General features: G+C 41.9%; 1 protein-coding gene across 2 annotated transcripts in view; it reads left to right on the top strand.

Annotated features, from left to right (window-relative positions):
• LOC136846469 (uro-adherence factor A-like) overlaps positions 1–22299 on the top strand; it is a 172060-nt gene that overhangs the window by 50745 nt on the left and 99016 nt on the right. For both annotated transcript variants that reach the window (XM_067117269.1, XM_067117270.1), the window contains exon 8: positions 13175–13328. In XM_067117269.1, coding sequence (XP_066973370.1) covers positions 13175–13328 — 154 coding nt within the window. The remainder of the gene's footprint in view (positions 1–13174; positions 13329–22299) is intronic.

Raw genomic sequence — 22299 nt, 5'->3', positions numbered from 1 at the left:
TGTGGTGGTGGCTCGATCCAACATGAAATTGCAGAAAGGGATCTCCCTCAAGCTTCTGAACCCCAACCTAGTGTTGTTGTTTTCCGATGGGTCGTCAACAGGTTGGGGGCAACACTAGAGGGAGAGGAAGTGTTAGGAACCCGGAGAGAGGAACAGGTGTCCTGGCACATCGACTTCAAAGATTTGGCGGCTATCTTTTAGCTCTCCAATTCTTGAGGTCCAAGTTTGCAATCGTGTAGTTCTAGCAAACTCGGACAATACTACTTGTTCCCTGTTCAGCCTTGCAAGAGAGATTATTCTTTGAGCCTATGCTTGCAACATTTCGATTCTCACAAGTTTTGTTGCAGGGGTCGAAAATGTTCGAGCAGACCTACTCTGTTGGCGCCATCAACTCCTGCCGAAGGAATGGACCCTTCATCAGGAGGTTTGCCAAGATTTTTGGAAATTTTGGGGTCGCCATCTTGTGGATATTTTCACGACCTCAAGAACAGCGAGGCTCCTCTATAAAGCTCATCTGTACTCGACCCTGGGGAGTTGCGATAGTTGCTCTTCCTGGGATTGGACGGGAATAGATGTTTACGCCTTTTCCCCCGTTCTAAATTCTGGGAGAAGTCATCACGCAAGTTCGCGGCCTCACAAGGAGGACGAGGATGACTCTCATCCCCACGTTTTGGCCTTGAACCACTGGTTCTCGGGTTTCTCTTCTGGTTGGTAGACGTTCCGAGGACCCTTCCTATGAGAGCAGACCTGCTCATACAAACCCACTTCACGAGATATCTTTGAATCTCCCGCTCTGAACCTGACTGCTTTCAAACTATCGAAACTTGGTCAGGCGAAGGGGTTTTTCTGGCCAGGTGGCACGGGCCATCGCTAGATCCAGAAGTTCTTCATCTAAAGGATATATCTAGCGAAGTGAGCAACCTTCAAAGGTTGGTGTAGAAAGAAGGGCTTTTCCTCTTCCTCTATCACTGTGAGCCAGGTTGGATTTTCTCCTTTACTTAAGAGAAAAACTCGATATAGCAGTTCCGACTATCAAGTGTTATCGGAGCATGCTTTCGATTGTATTCAGACACAGAGGATTAGATTTGTCTGACAATAAGGACCTCCACGATCTTACGAGCTCTTTCAAGACGTCCAAGGTTCCTCAGCTAATTCCCCTGCTTGGAACTTGGACGTAGTGCTCAAGTTTTTGATGTTTAGTCCTTTTGAGCCTCTCCACTCTGCATCTCTTAAGGATGTTACTCGAAAACGGCATTCCTCACGGCTCTGGCGGCGAAGAGAGAGTGGCGAAGTTCGAGGCCGTCATGTGGGCTTCAAGGAACACAATGCTGTCTATTCTTTAAGCCCTAAGTTCTTGGCTAAGAATGATAGGTCTTCTAACCCTTGGCCTAGACACTTTGAAATTAAAGGTTTAGCAGACCTTATTGGACAGGAACCTGAGGGAGTTCTATGTCCAGTTAGAGCTCTCAAGTACTACCTTAAAAGAACACAGGACACTCGTGGTCCCTCGGATATTTTATGGTGTTCTGTGAGGCAACCAGTTAAACCTATGTCGAAGAATGCACTGGCATTCTTCATTAGGGACGTCATTAAGGACGCACACTCTAGTTGTGACGACTCCAACTTCAAGTTGTTGAGAGTTAACGCTCACGAGGTGAGGGCAGTTGCTACCTCCATGGCGTTCAAGAAAAATATGGTACTCAGTGACATTCTTAGTACCACATTTTGGCGAAGTCAATTCGGTGTTTGCCTCACACTCTTGGCAAGATGTTTAGGTAGCATGAAAATTGCTTTTCGCTGGGACCATACATTGCTGCTTCAGCAACCTTGGGGACAGGGGGTAACTCTGATCCTATCCCCTTTTTAATTGTGTTTTTATGGTTGTTGGGTCGACTACTGGAGGCAGTCTTCCCAATCCTTTGCAAACTAACGCTTTAGGTGTTGGTTAGGTGGTTAGTAATGCTCTTTTGTCCTCTTTGTATGGTCTATGATCTAGTCACATTGTGGTCACGCCCCGTTGACAGATCATCTAGAAGTCGCCAGCTATATAGGTCACTACCTCGCTGGGGTCTCTAGTAAAGCAGAAGCAGACTAGAGTGACAGTAACCACTCAGTCAGCTACGCTATCAGATAAGGAACCAAAATAATTTTACCAATAATTGTTTTTCCTAATTCTTGGCTGTCTCTACCCCCTCCAAAGGTGGTATTCAGCTATATATATATCTGGCAGGTAAGTCTCATGAACAAAATGAGATTTTAATGATAAAATAAAGTTTGTTCATACTTACCTGGCAGATATATATATTCATATTGCCCTCCCTCCTCCCCTCAGGAGTCAGTGGCGTTAGAAAATCTGAATAGAAAATGGGAATGGTTCTGATACCCGCCTCCCAGCGGCGGGAATGGGTACTAACCACCTGCCCGGCCACTGCGTGTGCCGCGAGTTTTGAAATTCTGTCGGACTTCGGAGAATACAGCTATATATATATCTGCCAGGTAAGTATGAACAAACTTTATTTTATCATTAAAATATCATTTTTCACCGCATCCATTTTCACCTGTACTGCCAACTTGGCCTGGCAGCAGTAATGATGTCCATTACACTGATCTCCCTCATGCTGATTCCTCACTTATTTTAGTGATGTAAAGGGCCAGTGTTAGGCCCTCCATTCCTGTTATAACTGCTTTTTTAACCAGTTAGCCTTTACCACCAATAAATGTGATTCTGGCATTTCAGTCCTTACTGATTTTTCTCCTAGATTCATGTACCCCTGGTCCTAGGTCCTATGGTCTTCCACTGGATGACTCATCCAGAACTTTGGGACTTAGTTGTTGTTCTGACAAGTCTTCCAGATCACCTTCTTAGAATACAGAATATTATTTCTTCTGGATGACCCTCTTAGAGTTCAGAATATTCTTTCTTTACTGCAAACAATTCTCATTATTTTGATAGTCAACAAATCTTACAAATAAAGTTAAGGTATGTACTCTGTGAATATGAATGAAACCACTAACTAGAATACCCCTAAATGTTAAAATGCAAAACAGATTAAAAAGACATCTGTGAAATAAAAATAATAATAGAAAGAAGAAAAACAGATATAAACTAATAGATGATTGAATATCAAAAATGTTATCAGTCACATCCATATCCTGGGGTTTGGGTGGCACTGAATTTAAAAGTTGATGCAAAAAAAGTTAATGTAGGGTCTGTATGGAAACATGAAAGTTAATGAAATGTTTGTCTCCAAGTCTTAACTGGGATTTCTATTTGTGTGACCTATCAGAAAGAATAAGAGCATTCATGACATGTGACTGGTGGAATGAAAAAATACACTCAACCCCCGTCAATTCGTGGACTGAGCAATTCACAGAATATTTTGTGGAGCCTATCTATAAATTATGAGGGAAAACTCACCCATTCACGGATGTTTTCGTTAGAGCAGTATTCTGTACTTTCATATTATTGTTACTAAATACTGTACTGTACTGTACCTTATATACATTTTATGATAAAATAATGATTTACAGTACTAATTTTCAAATAATATTAAGTTTAAAAAGATCAAATAATAACATTAAATAATAAAAATAATAACTCTCTCTCTCTCTCTCTCTCTCTCTCTCTCTCTCTCTCTCTCTCTCTCTCTCTCTCTCTCTCTCTCTCTCTCTCTCTCTCTCTTTGTTTTTTTGTTTTGTATGATAAATAAATGATTACTAATTTTCAAATATTAATATTAATTTAAACACAGTAAATTATCAATTCATTAAAGAAAATACAGTGAATTAGTAAGATTTTAGTTATAAATAAATTTTTTCCCCTCATCTTTTTCCCAGTCTTCTCGGAGTGAGTGGGGAGGGTGTAACCTGTCAAATATGTCAAATATCTTGACATGTTGACTAATGTTGGAAGGGTAGAAAGTGTTGCCCACACTTGGTCAAATATATGTTGCTCTCTCTCTCTCTCTCTCTCTCTCTCTCTCTCTCTCTCTCTCTCTCTCTCTCTCTCTCTCTCTCTGCCAAAGGTGAGAGATGGATAGATAAATAGACAGATAGAAAGGAGAGTGATTGATAGAAAGATATACATAATATATACTGTATTATATTGACATTTTTAATTGTTTAACCATGTAAGCAACTCAGTTCATATCTCTCTCTCTCTCTCTCTCTCTCTCTCTGTTATCGGCTGGAATGGTGAGAAGTACGTACATATTTTTAAGGGTAAAATGTTTAAGATGACTTTGAAATGATATTAGTATCATTTCAAAGATTAATACAGTAATAGGATAATAATTTAAGATATATTTGCTGTAGGATGATACTTTAAATATACATTTGGTATTTGAACTTTCAAGATAAACTGTTATAAGTGTTTTTAGAGGAGGATGTTAACTATTCGTGGATTTGAATATTAGCGGGATTGTCTGGTACACATCCTAATGAATACTGGGGCTGACTATACTTATGACAGCGAATTAAAAGAAGCAATGACACAGTGATTATATTCCCAGTACTGCATTTCATGTTAGAATTACAGTACAGTAATAGCTCGATGTATGGTTGGCTTTATGAATTTTGTTATGCATCATGGTAAGCTTAGAAGACATCTGGCAACTCTGTGATTTTATTACATAGTATGTATTATTACTTAACAACATTCATTTGTCATTTATTATGCATGTTTTTAGTCATATGTTTATATATTTAATGCCTGTCCACAGGCAGCATTGGCAAAAGCTTCTTGTATACTAACAGTGATAAATTGAATGCTACATGTGTACTTAGCTTCCTATAATATGTACTGAGATTAATGAAGCCATCTGTGCATAGCTAGGTAAGGCACAGCCATGGACACACAGGCTTGGTAAATTCATGGGATGTTATCTTTCCCATCAGGCGGTTGACAAAAGCATTCTTTCCCAAAAGACCATTTGTGAGACTTGCATGAAACAAGGAAGTTTGTATCATAATTTATTATAGTATTTAGCTTTTTCTAATGAGTTGTTTACTGACTATTTCTTCAATCATAGCAGTCTGCAGACTCAATTCTTAGAGATCATCCACTCTCATTGAATCATCACTTTCTTGCCCATATTCTTTCACTTGACCCCACTTTTTGGTTGAAAATATGGCTTATTAACAATAACCTGCAGGACACTGCATTGTTACACTATTTTTGTATCAAGTGATGCACATATATAATAGTTTTGATAATGCAATGCTGTTATTATTATTGGTACCCAAAAAGGATGGTGTTAGCCTATATATAATAATGGAAGTAACAACACCAAACAGTGAATACAGTTACTGCTGCCTTCTTTCTTAGACTTGTTATGTGTGACATGTTTGAGTAAGCAGATGCCCTGTTAATGTACTGTGCTAATAATTTGGGATTATATTACCATAGTGCAATGTAAATGAGAGTGAATTTAATTTTCATCTTGTCAACAGTGTCTCTTAATATTTAGTTAAGGACTAATGAAGTATTGTTTATAATGTATTTGTAGTTTGTTCCTTAACAAATACAAACCTTTAGTCTTTATATAAGGATTGCAAATGTGAGCTGGAATGGCCGTTCAACTTTAAGACAAGGTGGGTTAACCACCAACGGTAGGGGTGAAGCCCGCCCACTTGTCAGTCTGCGCTCCACTTTGCTTTCAGCTGCCATCGTGTGAAGATGTCTCTGTGCCTCTCTGTCTGACTGCTGTATGCATTCTGTTTATGCTTTTCATTTTTGTGTAACTGTTTGTTGTTATATATATACAGTAGTATATATACTCATATAAACAAACTTGTTCACCAGGTGGTGGCTAAGACCTTCAGGTCTTTGTGTGTCACTGCAGCTCGATCCTTGGGTCAGGCTAGTCCTTCCTCTATGGTCAGATAAAGTCCCAAGCTTCCTCTGCCCCACGTAGAGGTACCCAGTCTTCTTCTACCCTGGTAGGGTAAGGTGTGCAGCTGCGCCCCTTTCAGCCCTCCTCGTGTTTCAGGGAGGGGACAGGAGAAGAAGGAGGATGGAGAACGCCAGATGGCAGTGTTTCCCCCTGCTTGCTGCCGATGGGGGTGGGTGCTTGTTGAGCCATTGGGCAACTTGGCAGTGACATGGTGTGAAGGCCAGGGTGGTGGATGCCCATCAGGTAGGGTATTGACTACCCTCCAAGTCTTTTTCACCCTTCACTCTTGATCCGGTCTGGCTCCAAATGTTCGTTCCTGGCTTGCAGAAGGTCCTCTTCCTTTGGGAAGAGGTGATTGCTATACTCTGGAAAGGTGCCTTGGAAGTCTTCTACCTCTCTCCCCACTGAACTGGTTTGTTCACCAGACCCAGTCTTGGATGGAAATGGCCCGTTCGGTTCTCGATTCCAACAGAGAGGGCAACTTCATGCTTTTGGTGGATTTTAGGAATGTATATTTTCAGTACCTACCCATCGGTCCTCTCACAAGTACTTCTTCTTTACCCTCAATAGGACAGTGTTCTAGTTCAAGATGCTTTGTTTTGGACTCTAAAGCGCTCCCAGGTGTTAACTTGGGTGTTCACTTTGATCTTGACTCGAGCTTGTTCACCCGGGTATGTCTGTGGAAGTACAGTACTGAGCGATTGGCTGGTCTTGGCAAGCTTGTTGCACAGTTGCAAGGACAGAGATCAGCTTCTTGAATTTTTGTCATGACCTGGGTGTAGTGATCAACTTCTAGAAGTCAGATCTCACGCTCAAGCAGAGGGTAAAGCATCTGGGCATGCTGATAAATAGGACAGCAGTGAGGTCTTCTCTTTGGACTCTCGTATCGGCAGGTTCAGAGAGATAGCACAGATAGTTCCTATCTTGGTAAGAACAACCTTCTTGGCAGTGGCATATTGTTCTGAGTCACCTGTCGTCATTGGAGATGTGCCTTAGGGTGGCTTCACCTCTGCTCCCCATAGCTGAGGATGAAGGAGGATTGGTCTCTGATAGGGACCTTCCTTGCTCTCCTGTTCCTCTGTCGGAGGAAGTGAGTAGAGATCTAGCTTGGTAGTTAGACAACAGGAGCCTCTTTTATGGGTGGCGTTTGCACTCCTCCCCGACGTGCTTCTGCTTTTGGATGCATCTACGGGGGGTGGGGCACACACCTGGAAGAATTGCTGGTTTCAGGTGTGTGGGACCAGAATGACAGACACCGCCACATCAATTTCTTGGAACTCAAGGCAGCCTTTTTAGGCCAGTGAGAGTCTCGGGACTGAGTGGTGGGGCACTCCATGGCTTTGATGAGCGACAACACTACGTTAGTGGCATTCTTCAACAAGCCAGAAGGACTGGTGTCCTTCCAGCTGCACAGGTTGGCAGTGCAGGTGCATGAGTGGGCAGTAGCACACTTGGTGGAACTGGCAGCCAGATACATTCTGGGGTCTCAGCATGTGATGGCAGACAGGCTCAGTCACCAGAGCCTGGTGATAGGGATGGAGTCCTTGCACCAAGACATTGCAGAGAGACTCTTCAAGTTATTAGGAGTCACAAGTCACAACCATGATCTCTTTGTAACCCAGTACAACAATACGTTACCGGTGTTCTGCTCAATTGTGCTGGACAGTGGGTTGTGGTGGAGGACAATTTGCCAATACCCAGGGGACATTTTAGAGGCTTATTCCTTCCCTCTGTTTTGTCTGATTTGTTAGGTGATCAGCAGAGCTCTGCTCATCCTGAAGTTCAGATCGACTCTGGGTAGCTTGCGGTGGCAACATGCCAAGTGGTTCCCAGACCAGCTGGCTCTGATGTGAGGTCCCAGAGAGATTTCCCCATGGCTGAACCTTCCGTGCCAGCCGCACATCAAGAGGTATCACTAGGAGGTGAAAGTGCTGGCACTTCATGCCTGGAGACTATACAGCATCTCCTGAAAGTGAGATGGTTGTTTCTCGATGCATAGCGAAAGAGATGTCTGGATAACTGCAAAATCCTCAGGAGCTAGGTACCAGGGGGAATGGGCCGTCTTCTGCAGTTGGTGCAGTCGACTTGGTATCTCTCTAGTCAGAGCTTCTCTTCAGCAGGTAACAGGCTTTCTCACCTTTCATCACTGAGAGGAGCTTCTCTCTGTTCTGGCCATTAGGGGCTGTAGAGCTGCCCTTGGCCAAGTCCTTCTTTGAAGGAAATGGATCTCTTGTCCTCATGAGAGATCTCTATACAGTCATACTCCGAACTTGCGAGGTTAGGTTCCAGAACCCCTTGCAGGGTGAATTTTTGCATAAAGTTTGGCATGGTCTCTAAAAGGCTAATAAATGCTTATTTCTAAAAGTTTAAACACTAAATATGACCTAATCATGCTCCCAAATTATTAAGTTAACTTTTAAGTGAAATTAAAGTTACTGTAATTTCATTTAAAAGTTAGCTTAATACATTACCCTTAAAAAAGAGAAATAAATCGTTGACATAAAAACTGAGGTTTGGAAGAGAATTTCTCTCTCTCTCTCTCTCTCTCTCTCTCTCTCTCTCTCTCTCTCTCTCTCTCTCTCTCTCTCTCTCTCTCTCTCTCTCTCTCCTCCCAACCGATCTATTTTTAGAATCGTCTCAACCTCTTTTTAACAGCTTTATTCTGCATCTCTTTCTCTTTATTCTGAAATGCTTTTTTCATGAACAAACAGTGTTTTAATTTTCACTAATACAACTCTTAGTTATTATGTCTCTATGTTTTAGAACGTATTTTGCAACACTAGCGCATTTACACTTGTAGATGATACAGGTCAAATTAGATCAATTTAAACTATCTACTGTACAGGTAAAGACGTACAGAGATTTAATAAGTTGTAAAATTGTGTGATAACTATGAGAGAGAGAGAGAGAGAGAGAGAGAGAGAGAGAGAGAGAGAGAGAGAGAGAGAGAGAGAGAGAGATATTGTCCTTACTTGAAATATCAAGTTATATTATTTATGAATTATTACTGGGGAGAGAGAGAGAGTTATTCTTACGTTAGATATCAAAGATGGAAATTCAGTATTAAACTAACTATTAAATGAAATTGAAGTTACTGTATTTTCATTTAAAGTTAGCCTAATACTTTACCCTAAAAAAAAAGAAATAAATGGTGTGACTCTCTCCCCCATTCTGCCGATCTATTTTTAGAAGACTTCTCAACCTCGTTTGTAAAAAATTCTTTATTCTGTCACTTTCTCTTTGTTCTGAAATGCTCTATGTTCTGAAATGCTATATGTCTATGTTGTTTGAATGGCGCATTTACAGTTTGTAAACAGTACAGGTAAAATTAGATCAATTCAAAATTATCTACTGTACAGTTAAAGACATACAGAGAAACAGTGGTGTAATCGTTAGGTTGGCTAACTTCAAACGAGAGAGAGAGAGAGAGAGAGAGAGAGAGAGAGAGAGAGAGAGAGAGAGAGAGAGAGAGAGAGAGGCCTTACCTACAGACCTTACAGTTCGTTCAGGGTTGCCCCAGGTCCCTCAGTGTGAGGCACCTCTGATGTCTACCAGAGAATTATTAATGCATCTTCTGGTATATTTTGCATCTTCCAGTCTTGGATGGTCTGGGATGCATCTTAGATATTTGTCGAGATTATTCTTAAACACATCTACGCTCACTCCTGATATGTTTCTCAGATGAGCTGGTAGCGCATTGAATAGACGCTGCATTATCGATGCTGGTGCGGTGGATTAATGTACTGTGTGCTTTCCTTAGTTTTCCTGGTATCGTTTTGGGCACTATTAATCTACCTCTGCTTGCTCTTTCTGATATTTTTAGCTCCATGATGTTTTCAGTAATTCCTTCTATCTGTTTCCATGCATGGATAATCATGTAAGCGTTCTCTTCTTCTTTTCAAGACTATATAAATTTAAGAATTGTAGTCTTTCCCAGTAGTCAAGGTCCTTAACTTCTTCTATTCTAGCTGTGAAGGACCTTGGTACACTCTCTATTTGTGCAATATCCTTTTGGTAGTGTGGGTACCATATTATATTACAATATTCAAGTGGACTGCGTACGTACGTTTTATAAAGCATAATCGTGTTCAGCTTTTCTTGTTTTGAAGTGCTGGAACAACATTCCCATTTTTGCTCTGCATTTTGCCAATAGTATTGCTATTTGGTCATTACATAACATATTCCTACTCATCATCACACCAAGGTCTTTAACTGCTTCCTTATTTGTGATTGTCTCATTATTAGGACCTTATATGCATATAGAATTCCTTCTTTATCACCATAGTTTATTGATTCAAATTTATCAGAGTTAAATACCATCCTATTTACCTCTGCCCATTTATATATATTATTTAGGTCTCTTTATAGCGAGTTCCTATCTGCATCACAGGTAATCTCTCTACTTATTCTTGTGTCATCCACGAAACTTCTCACTACTGAGTCCTTAACATTACTGTCTATGTCTGCAATCATAATCACAAACAGCAATGCAGCTAACACCGTACCTTGTGGCACACCAGATATTACCGTAGCTTCATCCAATTTCTCATCGTTAGCAACACTATCTGTTTTCTGTTTTGCAAAAATTCTTTTATCCATCTTCCAACTTTATCCACAATGTTATGTTTTCTCATTTTTTTTTGTTAATATATTATGGTCCACCTTGTCAAAAGCTTTTGCAAAGTCTAGGTAAACCACATCTGTATCTTTTTCGTTTATCATATTTTTATATATGCTTTCGTGGTGAGCTGACAATTGGGTCTGTGTACTTCTTCCAGGTACGAAACCATGTTGTCCTGTATTAAACAAACTATTTTTCATTAAATGTTTAATTATATATTTTCTCATTACCCTTTAGAGAGAGAGAGAGAGAGAGAGAGAGAGAAGAGAGAGAGAGAGAGAGAGAGAGAGAGAGAGAGAGAGAGAGAAAGAGATTTGAATAACCACTGATTAACACTCCCTCCTTGTCAAATTAAATGACATGTCTGACAGCTTTTGCCTTCACCTCCTTCTTACAAAAGATGAGGGAAGAATTTGTTTGTAATCTTTCAAAATGAAAATTAGAATTTTGTAATTACAATTTTATTATTATTATTATTATTATTATTATTATTATTATTATTATTATTATTATTATTATTATTATTATTATTATTATTATTATTATTATTATTATTATTATTATTTGAAAATTAGTGCTTATTATTAGGTAAAAAGTTTATCATACAAAAAACATACCTGTATACATGTACCATAGTAGTGAGATGAGAGAGAGAGAGAGAGAGAGAGAGAGAGAGAGAGAGAGAGAGAGAGAGAGAGAGAGAGATAGTATTACTTTTAATAATATTTAATGTTATTTAATTTACACATAAAAGCTTGAAAACTTATAAATTACATAAAAAAATTAAACAGACACTTTTGCTGGGTTTCTCACAGTTCGCGTGTCTGTGAAAAAATGTTTTATGACCATTAGTTAGGTTCCAGTGAAAAATTCGTGTGTCTGAATTCTTGCAGCTCGAATCGTTAATACAAGTTCAGAGTATTACTGTACTTTTTTGAGAAGTGTCAAACAGTCTTGCTCACCCAGGGAACTCGACCCCGAGTGGGTCATATCTCTTGTCTTAGGCCCAGCTCATATGCCATATGAGCCATTGAGGCAGTCATCAGACAGAGATATGACTCTAACACTGTTTTCTAGGTTGCCCTGGCATCAGTGAAGAGAGTAGGCAAGCTTCATGGTCTCTGATGCTAAGCAGTTGAGGGGAGGGTGATCTGTCACTTTTTCGAGTTGGTCCCCGAATTTGTAGCTAAGACTCAGACTCCATAGGTCCTTGATGCCAGATTCAAGTCCTTTTGATCCCCTCCCGAAAGGACTTTGTAGGTATGATTGAGACAAGATGCTGCTTTGTCCAATTAGGGTGCTACGGTACTACCTCAGGAGAACTCAGCATCTCAGGCCTGAGTGTTGACGCCTCTTCGTAGTTCTGACTTGGCCAGGGAAGAGTTGTCCAAGAACACAATCTCTTTTGGACTTCTTGAGACAGCAACGGGCTTACTCTTCATCTGATGATGTAGACAGGAGTTCAGTCCAGGCGAGAGATCACAAAGTTAGGGGCATTGCCCCATCCTTTGCATTCCGGAAGAACCTGTCATTTCAGCAGGTAATACGTGCAGGTATGTGGTTGCACCAGACGACATTTGTTTCTTGGTAATTTTGGGACGTTGCCCACAAATCCTTGGGCACGTTTTTTCCTTGGTTCTTGTGGTGAATGCCCAACAAGTTGTGTGGATCATCTGGCTCCCCTGAGGGACAAATGCATCTCATCTAAGGTGTTCAGTAAGCGAGCGAGGTGCTTGAGTGACTGGTCTCCTCCCTTTTCTCTTTGACATGTCTCTCTCTTAACACAGGGAGACAGGTAGCGAGCAAATCCACGTGCTGGACAGATGAATTTTGCAGGTGACTACATGACTGGGGCATCCTGTCCTCCATCTTGTTGTAGATGGATTGGATGCATGTCCCCATCTTTCAAGACAAGGGAGAGAGGATAGACAATGAAACAAACTCTGATTCAAAGTAATGACACAACTCATTACTTTAAGCCCAGAAGTTGAGCAGTTGCAACATCCTATATGTCCACAAGCTAGAGGTGCAGGATTCCTTCCTCAGCTCTTCCAGACCAGGAAAGTATTCCCAGGTGGGTAGAACCAAACCAGTTAGTTCAGAGATTTACTCAGACTCCAGCCTCCAGTGGGTAAGTCTCCTATATAAAACTGTAGGTTTTTATTTGTGTAGGAACAAACAGCAAATTTTTAGAACAATTAGTATTTTTTTCTTAACATACAAACCCAAAGGTCTTTAAATTTACATCCCACCTCAGCCACCCCTGATTCTGGATACCTGGGCTGAAAAGGCTAAACCCTTAAGTAAAGACCTTCAAGTTTGTATGTTGGGAAAAACACAAATTACTTTAAAAAATTGCTATTTTTATTCTTAATAATTATCTCATTGCCTATACTTTGTTTTATAATGGACTGAATTTTCAGTACCCGAGACTTTTGTCATCTTCCAGAATCTGAGGGTTAGTTACTTAGTTCTCTCTGCAGTAGTTACATTTATTCTTTAATGATTTAATTATGACCCTAAGGGTTATTCATATCCTAAAAATTTAAAGCCACAGTGTGTTTTAGGGGTAAAGGAATTTTACTCTTTTAAAATTTAACTTTCTTAACTTATGAATGTAGTAAGGATTTTCACTGAAGTAAATGTTATTTTATACCAGGTGAAGTTTTCTGGAGATTTAGAAGAATACAGTGGTAGAGGAGATGAACCAAATTCTAGTGCATTGGGTAGTCCTTGTAAAGCAGATTCAGTGCATACACCTCATCAGACGGAGAAGTCATCAACACATGTGAGGAAACAGATGAATTCAGAAGGTATGATATTAAAAACTCTCAGTGGGTTTACCAGGAGGGAGTATGACAGGTTTTGGTACTATTGTAATATGGTTATTACTGTATACTGAATCTACTATGTTTTCTATACCCTCATTTTATCATCTGTAATTTAATAGTTAGTAGCAGATGTTTTGGTCATTTTACTGTAAAAATTAAATTGCTTATAACATGAAACAGCAATTGTTGGTCTTAAAAAATCTTTTACACAAGAATGGCTTTTTTGATATATAATAAATTTCAAAGAAATAGAGCTATTAACAAACAATTTACATGGCTGCAATGACACCCATTAATGGCAGAAAGTGATGTCAGCACAGGAGTTAACATTTAGGAAGATCTTGTCAAAATGCCTACGAAGTATATAGCTGGCTTCTGTTCTGAAACTTGCAAGGAAGGACCTTACAAGTAATAACAGTATTGTTACTCTTCAGTCACTTGACTGATTTGTCATTCACATGGCCTATATATCACTACTGCCAACCGGGCCACCCCAAACTTCATATTATTTTATATATATTTTCATATATTTTTAATGTTTCTCCATCCTTCTTATCTTTAGGTACTCTATCACTGTATGGTCCTTCTTACATTGATATTATCTAGATAAGCTAGGCATGGAACATCTTTTGTTGATTTATTGTAAATTTTTCCAAAGCCAAAAATGTACAAAAACTGAAAGACAGTGCATTCTATAGCTTTTGACTTGAGACTATAATTTTCAGGTATTACAATTTTAGGGTAAATGTTAAGCACTAAATTTAATGCAGTTTTGTTCATACACAAATAAAAACCTTTGGGCTTTACATAGGATTCAGTCCTGTCCCTGCTTCTGAACAGTTGAGCCTTATCCTTTGTAAAAACTTCTTAAATATTTAACTCTGTTTTGGCAGTTCTAATAATTCTTCAGTTGTGTTGGATTCAGGTACAGTACATATTTTTCCTTTGTAATCCCCATCTGTTATTTATATGAGCTTTCTTTGTAAACTTATTTTTATATTTCTTCAGTGCTAGTAAAGGACTATAAGTCGAAAGGCCTTGCAGCACTCCACTATTTCTCTTTTTTCATGGATTTTTTTATTTATAGATTCATCACGTTCCATATTTTCGTGATTCAGTTATACATAATGAGAGCCATGTTTACTTTCTCTATCCTGTTTCCTCTTTTAAGTTGCATAGTCACTACTTTCTCCAAGTCTCCTTCAGCTGTGCATTCGACCAGAATTCAACTAAAGTTCCTGAAGAAGTGCCTGCCTGAATAAGTGCTCTCTAAATCCTTGCTACCATGCTGTTTAAGAAGATATGACCATCACCTGTTCAATTAATTCAGTGCCATGATGTTAAAATGCCACATAGCAGCTGCAAAGCAAGAGGAAAAGGAAAAATTTAGGAATTAGAAAAAGCCAGAATTTCACTCAATAATTCTATCCTGCCTGATTGGAAGGACTAACTGTGACAAGAAATTTACAGAAAACTTTTGTTGAGGACTACAGATGCCTAAACAAGGAAACTTGACAGAAAACTAAAAATCTTATTGATAGCAGTGACTGGACTAGTAGTGCACATAATGATTGTGTTATAAACTTATCAAGTAAACAAGTAAGTGAAAATGTGGTGAGTGCACTCGGATATGGCTTATCCTTTACATCACATAGACCTTCTGCTTTAACGATTGCGTTGTCCCTATGTATACTGGCAGTCCATGGTTTATGAAGGGGGTTCCGTTTTTACGCCGCGTTGTAAACCGAAAATTGTTATAAACCGAAAAATCGTCAAAAATCCTAAGAAAACCTTACTTTTAATGCTTTGGATGTACTGAAAATGATGATTATTCTGCCGTTTTGGAGCCATATTTCTTCCGTCTGATCAGTGGCATAAAATTATTGTAACCCCAGAACATGTGTGTAAACTGGGAAATAATTTCTGATGAATATATTTGAAAAGCGTTGTAACCTCTGAACGTCATAAGCCAGACCCGTCGTAAACCGGGGACTGCCTGTATTTGAAAAATATTGTGATCTCCCTCAAAATCATGTTGACATACTTAGGGGTGTTGTTTATGGAGCTGCCAATGTTAAGCATGAAAGTAATTTCCCTGGTCGCTATAAGAAAAGTTTGACCAATCTTAAAAACGACAATACAATCCACATCACAAAAGCTGATAAGTCAAATAATATTGTAATTTTAGATAAAGCTGACTACATATCACGTATGCAAGCCTTACTGGATGATGATAGATATACAAAAACTAACAAAAGATCCCCTTGATCAAGTAAAAAAAATTTCAGTAGCACTGTGAAAAAATCCTTAAAGATAAAAAAAGAACTGATAGGTCAGTTGTCGGTAAAAATTTCCTTGTTACCTTACTTGTACAGATTAATAAAACGCATGAAAAAGAAAATAATGACAATGACAAAAAGGAGCCAAAATGAACTCTTAATCTTAAAAACTAAGCGTGCTGTGATATTTTGAAAAAACTTTTTCCGCTTCGCGCTAACCCTTTGACGCCGCCATATGACATCGACAGACACTTTTGTAAATAGAGGCTCGGCGTTTAAGGGATAACTTCTCTCTCTCTCTCTCTCTCTCTCTCTCTCTCTCTCTCTCTCTCTCTCTCTCTCTCTCTCTCTCTCTCTCTCTCTCTCTCTCTCTCTCTCTGTAATAATTCAAAAATAATTTAACTTTATATTTCAATTAAGACAACTCTCTCTCTCTCTCTCTCTCTCTCTCTCTCTCTCTCTCTCTCTCTCTCTCTCTCTCTCTCTCTCTCTCTCTCTCTCTCTCTCATGTGTTATTCTGTCTCTGTAATAATTGATAAATAATTTCACTCTCTTAAGTAAGGACATCCTTATCTCTCTCTCTTTCTCTCATAGTTAGCGCTCACACATTTTACAACTTATTATTTCTCTGTACATCTCTACCTGTGCAGTAGATAGTTTAAATTGATCTAATTTTACCTGTACCATCTATGAACTGTAAATGTGCTAGTGTGGCAATTATGTTCTAAAACATACAGATGTAATAACTTAGAGTGGTATTAGTCCAAATAAAAAACACTGTTTGTTCATGGAAAAGCATTCCACAACAAAGAGAAAGAGACGTAGAATAAAGAAGTTATTAAAAAGACCGTTTGGAAAAAGAGAGAGAGAGAGAGAGAAATTCTCTTCCAACTCTATTTTTATGTCAACCATTTATTTCCTTTGTGAAGGGTAATGTATTAAGCTAACTTTAAATGAAATTACAGTAACTTTCATTTCATTTAAAAGTTAGCTTAATAATTTGGGAGCATGATTAGGGTCATATTTAGTGTTTAAACTTTAGAAACAAGCATTTATTACATGAAAATTCGCCTTGTGCAAGGTTTTCTGGAACCTAACCTCACGTAAGTTCAGGGTATGACTGCATCTGAACATGCTGATAGACACAGCAGCAATGAGGGTCCTCCCTTTGGATTCTCGTATCAGCAGGTTCAGAGAGGCAGAGCAGAAGTTCCTTTCTCAGCAGGAACAACCGACTTAGCAGGGGCACGTCATTCTGGGTCACCTGTTGTCACTGCAGAATTGGGTTCTTAGGGGCAGCCTCACCTCCTCGCCCTTTAGCAGAGGATGAAGGTAGATGGGTGTCCAGCAAGAGACCCACCTTTCTCTCATCTTCCTCTGTCATAGGAAGTGAGGAGAGGGCTAGTTTGATAGGTTGATGACAGTAACCTCTCTTTAGGGGGGCAGTTGGGCACGCCCCCTCCCAAGGTGCTCTTGTTTTTTGGATGCATCTGCCAGGGGTAGAGTGCACACCTGGAAGAATGTTCATTGCAGGTGTGTTGGACCAGAACGACAGACACATCCTCATCAGTGTCCTGAAACTCAAGGAGGCTTTTTTAGCCCAGCTTGAGTTTTGGGACCAAATGGTGGGGCATACATCAACAAGCAGAGGTGACTGGTGTCCTTCCAGCCACCCAGGTTGATGGTACAGGTACAAAGTGGGCAATAGCACACTAGGTGGAGCTGTCAGCCAGCTACATTCTGGGATCTTGGAGTCGGGTGGCAGACAAGCTCTAGCGATAGGGATGGAGTCCCCACACCAAGGCATTCGGAGAGACTCTTCAATTTATGAGGAGTCCCAACTATGATCTATCCATAACCAATACGACAGAAGTTACTGGAGTAACTTGACTATGGGTTGCATTGGAGGACTTTTTCCAGCACTTGGGGGACTTTTCAGAGGCTTATGTCCTCCCTCTTCATTTTTGTCTGATTCATTAAGTGATCAAGAGGACTCTGATCACCTTGAATTTCAGTTTGACTCTGGTGGCTCCCATTGGCCACATGCCGAGTATAACCAGGTAGCTGAGAAGGCTCTAAGGGATCTGTCAAGGTCTCCTCCAAGGGGAGAAGTACAGGGTTTCACGCATCGGAACAGTCGAGGTCTTCCTCTTCAAGCACGACGCCTCTGTTCTCGGGAACTTCGCTGATTGGCCGGGCGAGGATCCCCGGACAGGACCGCTCCCCCAATGAATAACCTTTCATCACTGCGTGTAACCCTTGCGTTTCCGAGGCCGAATGTCAGGGACCACCGCTGCCTGTCTTCCTCCGAGAAGCTGCCGGCCTGATGGATTCTTTTCTTCGATGGAGTTAATTCAGGTCGTAAAACACCAAACTTCCACCCCTGCTCGACAGAATATGAATTCTTCTGCCTCGAGGGTCTTGCTGACCACAGTTTTTTGGGCAATTTGACGCTTAAGAAGAAGGACTTTGTCCTAATTCGACTTCCAGTTTCGTAAGTCCCAGTTGGTTTCGACTCCTCTGGGAACGAACTCATTTGGTCTCTGCCTTTCTCTTTCAGAGATTTGCCAGATACCCTGGTAATCAAGGTTCCCACCAGGGCACTGCCTTGTCCTTTGGACAATGGCCAAGAATTTTGGGTCTTAGTCATTTCAACTCGACCTTGGGTTCAAGCCAGCCCACCTCAACTCCTTAGCTAAGAAGTCCCAGTTTCAGAAGAAGATTGCAACTGCTGATGCCTGACAAATGATGCTTATCGCTGGCCTCTGAACTGGCAGCACATTGCCGAGACCTGGGAATGGATTCTCTAGGTGAAGTATCTATTTCTTAGGTCTCGGTAATTCTTTCCATCGACCATCCCACCACCTCTTCCGCTGCGTTCCCATTCGGGAAATGCTGCCAGCCGGCTAGAGCTAATTGTCTCGGTTCCTGTCATCTTGCAAAGCTTCCTGGTCGAAAATGAAGTCTGCTTCCTTTTTCCCCGTTCTTTCTTCTTCGAGGTATGAGGAAAGAGTTAGGCTACGTTTGATTATAGGAACCTCAATATGCCTTCATATTTCAAATCTTGTAAGGCTCACTCACAGATTCACAGGTTGAGGAATAGGCGCACACTGGTAAAGACCTGTCTTGAATTTGTGCGACCGAGATGATTAGTACCTTCCACACCGCCCTGGGTCTAGGCAGCCTTTGGCCATCTGAGAATCCAGGATGGGTTTTATGGCACTCACTGGTTTCATTGAACAATAAAACCACAGTAGTGACTTTTGTCGACAAACAGGAGGCACCGTTTTTTCCCCTTGTTTTATCTCGACATTTGAAGGTACTCGAAAGGTTGTTCTATTGCACACTGACAGTTCAATTAACTAGATGCATCCCTGGTGGGGATGTATTGGTAGGGAAGCCTGGCCTCGGGTTTGAGTGATCGGGACAGAACATGCTGCTCACTCTTTCTTCACGAAGACTCATACAGAGACTGCTGGACTGAGAAATCCCTACCGTCCTTCTGTTGCCTCCCTGCACACAAGTCAGTAGTGTTTTCTCGCTCCCTCATACCAGACCAGGGGCCGCTCTGTTGAGGCATGCTGTCTTTTTGGTGGAAACTCGATATCAACGTTTTTTCCCTCCGTATTTGTCCGTTTCGCTAGGGGTTCACAAACATTGCTCACCCTGTTACAGACAAATACTTAAAGATTCTCTTCCAACCTGATTGCCGAGGCATCGAAGAATTCCGCTTGACCCATCCTCCTGTGCAGCTACACAAGAAGCAGCTCCTGAGCAGTACATCCCTGTGGGTTCAGGACTGGGAGACTTTCCAGCTTTCCCAGCACACAGGCTTTCACTGAGCGGCAACGGATATAGCTGAGATCTCTTGAAGTCCTCTGCAACACTGTCCTAGGGACTGGATCCGCTGGTGGTGTGTGTCGTTGTCGGAACTTTTCCCGGTCAGAGTCGTCACAAGTCTGGACTTCTCGCCTTCTCCGCCGAGGGCTGCTTCTTCCTTTCAGTTTCGAAGAATGTAGGCCCTTGCGACCTAGTCTTCTATCTGGAAGTAGCCTTCGTCCTTAGTCGAGTTAGCTACGGACGAGAAGCTTTCAGTCATGCTGTCCCAGGGAATGTTTCCTGCGGCATGCGGCTCTCGTTTAGGGTTCCTGTCCGCGTTTCCGCACTCGCCCTATGAGAGTCGCCGGATAGAGATATGCCCTCTTAGGTCCATCTCTCATCTTACCCTGGCCTTGGCGTAGAAGATGGAAGAACAGGGTGGGGATCATCCTTCTCGGATGTCGAGGTGGACTCAAACTACTGGCATCGACTGTCGGGCCCGAGTCCTTCTGTTCCTCCTCCTTGACTTTGTATCGATGATCCAGATCATTCGTTACTCTGTCCCATTGGGAGCTGTGGTACTTTTCCAAAGGTTTGACATTCCTAACCTGGGATGTTCGCCAACGCCGCTAGTACTGTCTCTCCTGAAGGAAGAAGTGTCTAAGGACACATCTTCCTCCTGGACTTCGTGAAGTTTATCAAGGAGGTACTGACAGCTGGGATGACGACGACACCGGTACCTTTCACCCGAGAGCTCACAAAGTCGATGGCTTGGTCCATCCTCACATTCCGAAGAATATGTCGGTGTACCACAGGAGCTGAAGGCGGGTGTGTGTGTGGTCCCAACAGACTACCTCACCTCCTTCTACCTCCGGATGTTGCACACAAGTCCTTGGACACTTTTTCCTTGGGTCCTGTGGTGGCTGCTCAACAAGTTGTGTAGCTTATCCAGCTCCCTAACGGGACAGGATTGCATCTCGCCTATGTTGTACGGCTGTGATGGGGAGAATGGAGGTTGAGTGACTGGCCTCTTCTTCTCCCCATCCTGCCTCTCTCCCACGGGCAGGTGAGCTGGACATGCCAAGCTGGACCGGGCGACGAGGCAGATAAGCACATAACAGGAGCCCTGCCTCATTTCCCTCAGGTTAATAGGTAACCCTACCTCTTCCTCTTGCAAGGGGAGGAAGGAGACCATGACTATGAGACAACCTAATGCTTGTATTTCACTTTATTGTCATCCGACGTCAAATTTTTCCAGCCTACTTTGCATGAACTGACGCTTTCCTTTCATGCAAGGGGATCTAGAAGTCTGACAACTGATCCTGCGCTTACAACCCGATCTTTGTCAGAGGTAGTTTTTCCCTTCCTCGCCTCACGCACTCAGGAAGGGAAGACAAGGTGGTGAACCCAGTCAGTCTAGAGAGACTTTCTCAGATTCCTCCTCCAATCAGTGAGTTCTCAATGTAAAGGAATCCGAGGGTTTGTATATTGTGTCGGAACAAATAACAATTTTTGAAGTAAATTGTATTTTTCCTAACTACAAAGTCGAGGTCTCACAATTGCGCCCACCTCATGCCACCTCAATCTGTACTCTGGGGCTGAAAGGCAAGCTGGAATGTTTACATCCGGGCAGGCGGGTATCCCCGCCTACCTGGAGGTAGTTACTGCCTAACCACCTTGTTCAAGAGTTTAACGGCCGTTTCCAGCCTACGCCTGAAAGTATCTCCTAATGTAAAGGACCTCGGGTTTGTATAGTTAGGAAAAATACAATTTACTTTAAAAATTGTTATTTTTCATGCAGGGGGCAAAAATGTTCTGCTGACTTGACTTGTAACGAGTGTGAACTACTAACTTTGTCTGACTGGAGTGCTTTGGGGAAGTACATGAAGAAGTTAGAGAAAGATAGGATAAGGAAGGCCTCTTCTAGGTCTTCGAGGTCAGGAGGTAGTCAAGAGGTTTTTGTAAGTCCTATTAACCCTGCTCCCCCTGTAGTTCCTGTAGTTTTACCTGCCCCAGACACCGTTTCTCCCAATCCTGATACCGTGTCAGTCCTTAATGCTTTTATGTCTACCATGCAGAAAATGGGAGACAATTTGCAGTGGTTAGTAGACCGCAGTGATAGTACAAGTGTTGTGCCTTGTGTAAGTGTTGTGGAGAGAAGCCTCGGCCCATTCACGCCTCCCAGGTCTAGGCCCTGTCAGGCCCTGGTGTCCAGGAGAAGGCATGCCGAAAGTTTAAAGGAGGTGAGGGGACCTGCCCCCAGCAGGTGCCCCCTCAAGCAGTCCTGTCGCTTTCCCAGGTTGCTGGCCCTCACCACCGAAAAAGCAGAGGAGCGGATATGTCGAGTGGCTCCCAGTTGGAGTTCCTCTCCTCCTAGAGGATGGCGTGCTACACGCTCCAGACCTTGAAGAGGTCTCACAGCTGTCACCATCGAAGATTCCTAAGAAGAAGGCACTTCTGGAGGATCCTACCCCTTCCTGTAGCTTTTGGGCAGAACCGGAGAGGCTTTCTTCGTCGGACTCGTCTCATTCGTTTTCGGCTGAGCCTCCTTATAAGAAAGTTGCAGCTGAGAGGTCTGCTTCGTTGGCGCCAGCGACTCCTGTGGCTCTCCCTTCAGCTGTTCCAGTTTCTGTGACTCCTGTTCCTGTGGCGCCTGCCCATCTGATGGCCACAACAGCAAGTGATTGACGAATCAACGCCCGTCTGGACTCCTCTACAGCTTTTGTCCAAAGTCGTCTCTTCTTTGGCTCCTACGATGCCAGCGGCGCCCACCTCGACTCCTCTTTCAGTCGCCCTGGTAGCGCTGCCACTTGCGCCTCCGTTGGCGCCACCTTTGGTTGCTGTACCTACTGCAC

Source organism: Macrobrachium rosenbergii, chromosome 15 (genome assembly GCF_040412425.1).
Source record: "Macrobrachium rosenbergii isolate ZJJX-2024 chromosome 15, ASM4041242v1, whole genome shotgun sequence".
In the NCBI taxonomy this organism is placed as follows: domain Eukaryota; kingdom Metazoa; phylum Arthropoda; class Malacostraca; order Decapoda; family Palaemonidae; genus Macrobrachium; species Macrobrachium rosenbergii.
Note: the sequence above shows the minus strand (reverse complement) of the source record. Positions and strands in the feature narration are given on the sequence as shown.